At 39.3% G+C, this 5000-nt stretch overlaps 1 protein-coding gene across 7 annotated transcripts in view; it reads right to left on the bottom strand.

Annotated features, from left to right (window-relative positions):
• Window positions 1-5000, bottom strand: part of LOC138003852 (uncharacterized) — a 52357-nt gene that overhangs the window by 18192 nt on the left and 29165 nt on the right. For all 7 annotated transcript variants that reach the window (XM_068850122.1, XM_068850123.1, XM_068850124.1 and 4 more), the window contains 2 exons: window positions 4853-4876; window positions 1-241 (listed from right to left, as the gene is read on the bottom strand). The exon at window positions 1-241 is cut by the window's left edge and continues 6 nt beyond it. In XM_068850122.1, the coding sequence (XP_068706223.1) occupies window positions 1-241; window positions 4853-4876 (265 nt within the window). The remainder of the gene's footprint in view (window positions 242-4852; window positions 4877-5000) is intronic.

The following is a 5000-nucleotide window of genomic DNA, read 5'->3' as shown; positions in this document are numbered from 1 at the left end:
TAATTGGAGAATCTCGTAGTAAAACCTTTCCAACCCCAGTCGACTGTCTTATTTGTGAATTGTTCGCGTTCGAATAATACACGACCCATGAAGAATACTAGAATGGCCCACTCTATCCAAGTGAAAGAAATGCTTGAAGTCTCCAGGCAGATGGTAAAGTGGAGTCCAAGCAAAACCAGGTAGCTTAGTGCGTCGCGGATAAAGACAAAGTATGGAGTAGTAAAATAATCACGATATCTATCTAAAACACAAAAACACAGAAATATATTACTTTTAAGTTTAAAAACTAAATGTTTGAAATAATCAGTTACATTTATTAATTAAGAAATAGAAAACATGTACCATGTTTCTATCGAGTTCTAGAAACACGAGTGAAAGTTTGCGAGAACGAGAATGTTGTGGGAAGACGACATAAGGCAGGTGTTTCCACAGACTTTGGGTCATCAGTCATCATTAAATGTAACCGAAAGAGCGTATTTGACCTTGGCAAAGTTCGGGCATATCAAAGATATCCTTTCTTAGCTAGCAGGCGTAATATATTCAGAAGTCGCTTTGAATTGCAAAAGTTTATGATAGAAAGATCACGTACGAGACGATTATCAGCCCGTTTATAGGGTGGTCGGTAGATTTAAGAATTTATCATTCAACTGGGCTTTGGAGCAACCCCACTTTTAACTGGCTGAATAGAAGAAGTTTTTTGTCGGGACATTATATTTTCGGTATAACTTATATTTCTTTTTTGGCGAAGTCACTTGTCAGCAATTTGGATACCGCGCTAGACAAACACATTTTTCAGCAAGAGGAATTCCCTTGAATGAGTTCACTTTTTATTGCTGTAGTGCACCATTTGATGGTGGAATCAATATCAATCCACTTTATTTCTCAGATATATTTTTGCCAGATATAAATTTCCAAAGACAATATGAACAGCCGCTTTTTATCCTCAGCAAAATAGAAACATGAAAAGATCTTTGTACTGGCCGAATTTGAACCAGGCACACCAAGACGGTAGACCAATACTGCACTCCTGCGTCCGACCAAGTGGGCTTTCGAGGCGTTCCATGAAGACGACGGTGCAATTATTAACCGTTTTACAATTATTCATATAGAAGCTTTAAGGTGGGCAGACACAAGAGGTCTTGTTATACAGCTGAAGAATTCCCCCAACAGCGCTCGCTCTCATTGGTTACTTCGAGGTCACATGACATCTAACAATAAAACTGTTTCCCGCCAATAGTCTCTGAGCGGGCAACAGTGCAAAATCTATGACGTCAGAGGGTAACGAAACTTATTCTCTCGGCGAGCACGAATTTTCTTTTCTTGTCGTTTGATATAATTTCGGATAGCGTGTTTGATGATCATTCTCTTCATCCATGGTATTTGAGATAAGTTACCCGCGGCGACCACGGTTTCATTCTTAAGCCGTTTGACAGGAACGATTTTGTGGCTGATTTCATCAAAAATAATTCTCCTGTAGCAACGGTGCTTTGTTCTTTCATCCTTGTTGTTGAGGTTCTTCCAACGGGTAAATTTAGGGTATACATCTTCATCGCGGCAGTGGTACAGGAATCGCAAAGCCAATTCTGCCGACAACAACTTCTTGTTAAGCCTTTCAAATGTAACTGCTACTTTGTATGCTTGTTCATCAGCGTTTCGGATGTTTTTTCCAAAATCCATTACCTGCTGATACTTTTGAAAGGTATAGAATAAATGTAATACCGAGTAATTGCACCGTGTCTATAAGACAGGCAACAAATGCAAGGAATCGTTGATGTATACTTGTAATATTTCGATATAATTCTATATCCTATATCATCTTCAGGCTGAGGTGAGGTACAGGTAGCAGAAATTTATCTACTGCATGATGGTACATCATTTTAAGCACGTGAAAGTACAAAACAAAGAACGAAACTGTCAAGAAAATAGGCATAGTTCTCTACTGACTTTTAAACCATTGTTCAAAGATGGTGCTGAACGCTTGATATGGTACGATTCTTTATATTATAATAGACTCCAATTGTCATCCCGGTGTATTATGTTTGTGTTGCCACGCACGGTTTGGGTGAATAATTCTTTGTTCATTACTGGGTTGCCTATGGCAATCCAGTCGGAAAATAGGTAGATTTCCGTTTTCTTTTTTTTAGTATTTTTTTCCGTGTCGGTAAAAGTCTTGCCTGTCACTCTCCTGCTAAGTGGTGTCTTTGTGCATAGAGTCTTCTGTGCGTATTTTGTTAGGTTTCAGGGGGCTAGGGTAATGCGTAGCTTGCTCTGCACAATTAACCTGTAATGGCGTCGGAAGTGATTCTAACGCGAATGGCGTTTTAGTACATCTTTAAAGAAAATATACCCATATGGAGCTCAAGAATGGAACGTCAAGACAGGCGGTGAAACATAAAGATCTGGAATCTTAAAAGCGACGAGTAATGGACTTCGACAGCGTGCATCTTTCGCCAGTCGAGCCGAAATCAAAATGAGGTGTACTTTTAATATTTCGCCAAGGTGGTGTTACGTACAACACTGAAACCAAATGGAAATTTCTCTGGTAACTTACGGGTGCAGCAAAGACAGAGAAGGAATCGAACACCACAAGTAGATCTGTGATCTCTGTTGTGTCTCACAGTGTTTACTGAAGTCGCATCTATTTAAAGTTTGCCTGTTTGTTTGGCAAGTAACATTCATTTTGTACTCAACTCTGCAAAGGTTAAAAAAAGTTGGAAATGTGACAGTGAAAAATTATTTGAATGAAAGCTTGTTGTCTCTTTTGTGCTTTATTATGTACGGTCAAGGTTCTTTCGATAAGGGTTTGATGTGAACTGTCAGAAATTTATTTAATTGCATATGCTTTGTGATTGTGTGTTTCGCTTGCACGCACGCAACTGAAATAGGAAGGGTTTCTTGCCTCTTATAGCAAATATGTTGCTTGTTTCGATAAATGTTTCGCTAGAAAATATTTCTGTGAAATTTCCAGCTTTTGTAAATTTATCATGTTGTGTAATTTTCGAGCTTAGCAAATTTGCATACATGTGTTGAAATGTGATACGGGGAGAATTTTTGTGGTAACGCAGAAGTCACGAAAATAAACAGGTCTGTTGGAAGCGTGCTTGAGTTTCAACAAAATGAGCCCCAAAATCAGTGAAAAATTGTGACGCAGATGAATAATAAAGTAGCTGCCATTTCCAAAATGATGAAATTACCTGGTGATAAATAACGTCGAACGCGTCTTGGAGAGTAAATTTTGACTTTGTATAAACAAGAGTTGTGCGATTGTGATCTTTGTTTTGACTTCGCTCATTTCATTGTCAAACTTTATAACACTTGACAGAAAAAGAAACTTACAAAAACCCGGTATCTTGCCATCATTTGACACAGATGCTTCACTGTTTGGCGAGTAAACATGTCGCGGTATCTTAATCACGGCGCCCGCTGAATTCCGGCCATGTCACTTTCGATTTGGCGATTTATTTGAACGTAGCAAAAATCTCCCAAAATGTTTGTCGCTGATCGTAACTTTTTATATTCTATATTCACGGTTCAAAATTAATGTTGTTTTCATGTCGTAAATATGTTATTCTCGATCGACCGTCCTGGAGACTTCCTTCTGCTCTTTCTAAAAACTGTGTATCAATAGTTATTTACTTTTGCATCAATAATTGTTTTTTGCATAAAGCAAGCTAACAAGATCTGTACCTTGCTGAGTTCGCATTTGTTAGCGTTAATAGTATTTTCGGTCCGATGCTTCCGTTTTATGAGGGGTATATTGTTTCGGTCTCCCATCCAAACACTAACCCCGCCGAACAGGGCTTGACTTCAGTGAACTTCGGCATTACAAAGCTGTCAGATGCTCAGCGGGCACGCTTAAACTTGTGGTGAAAAGAAGTTTATCAACATGTCAGCCCAGAAGCCAATGTTTCTCACTTCCCATTTATTTTCTTCAATCTTTCTGGGTTCAGTACTTTGCTAGTAACCACATGTCTTCTCAGACTATTTACCCAAGACTTCTACCATGGCACTACAATGATAGACAATACCAAAACAATATCGTGCACTGTTAGAGCTACATATTACGCAAGGACAGATCTGTTTCGTCGTACGAACGTGTGAGGACCTGTGAGCCAAAGGGCCTCTTCTGGTATGACTCGAAAAAAATTGTTTGGAACGGTGCACGTACCACAGGCAACCCAGTTTACCCTCACGGAGGGTCTAGTTGCAGTAGAAGGTGGGTAGTTCTCATTGATAAAAATGTCCGGTAAGTTGTATAAACCTTGTTCGTGTTGGATCTGATCACAATAGCGCAGATGTTTATATATAACGCTTTCCTTGTCCGTGAGCGCATGTTCTTGTGAGCGGTCAAGGAAAGTTCTCTTCGTTTTGCCGATGTACGAACCGGGGCAAGTGATTTCGCACACAACATTTGATTGGCTTAATGGCGGCGTTTTGCCTTAAGTGCTGGTGAAGAAACATAACTTCTCTTTTATTCGGATGTCTACGCTCGGGTCGACGAGACATCTACGAAGCTTACGTTTAAGCTTCTTAACAAGCTGTGTTGTCAGGTCACCGACGAATGGGATGGCAAGCCAGATAGTTGAATGCTGGTTGTTGTGGGAGGTGTCGTTGGTAATATGATCTGGAGCCAATTTTTGGTTCTCCAACGTAGTGTTTCCCAGAGTCTTGGGTCGATCCGAGGCTTTGGTAACTAGAATGCTTTAAACCCTACTCAGGTTTGACAATTTAAATAATAAAAGAGAAACGAATTGAATTCTCGCAACTGTATTCAGTGGACGACTTAGTGTGCAAATTACCTCAATTCATAACGTACAAATAAAAATAATAAACATACAAAATAATCATTTACCGTAAATGCTCTTGCCATCTAATCCTGCCAAACAAAAAACAAAAACGCCTTGCATCAGGAATGAGAAACAATACTAAGGGCAACGGGAAAAACTAACATATCTTTGTACTAACACCTAAGTACCGAGTAGCAAAATATTTTACTATAA

This window comes from Montipora foliosa, chromosome 5 (genome assembly GCF_036669935.1).
Source record: "Montipora foliosa isolate CH-2021 chromosome 5, ASM3666993v2, whole genome shotgun sequence".
In the NCBI taxonomy this organism is placed as follows: Eukaryota; Metazoa; Cnidaria; class Anthozoa; order Scleractinia; family Acroporidae; genus Montipora; species Montipora foliosa.
The sequence above is the reverse complement of the archived record's forward strand: the minus strand, read 5'-3'. Positions and strand labels throughout refer to the sequence as shown.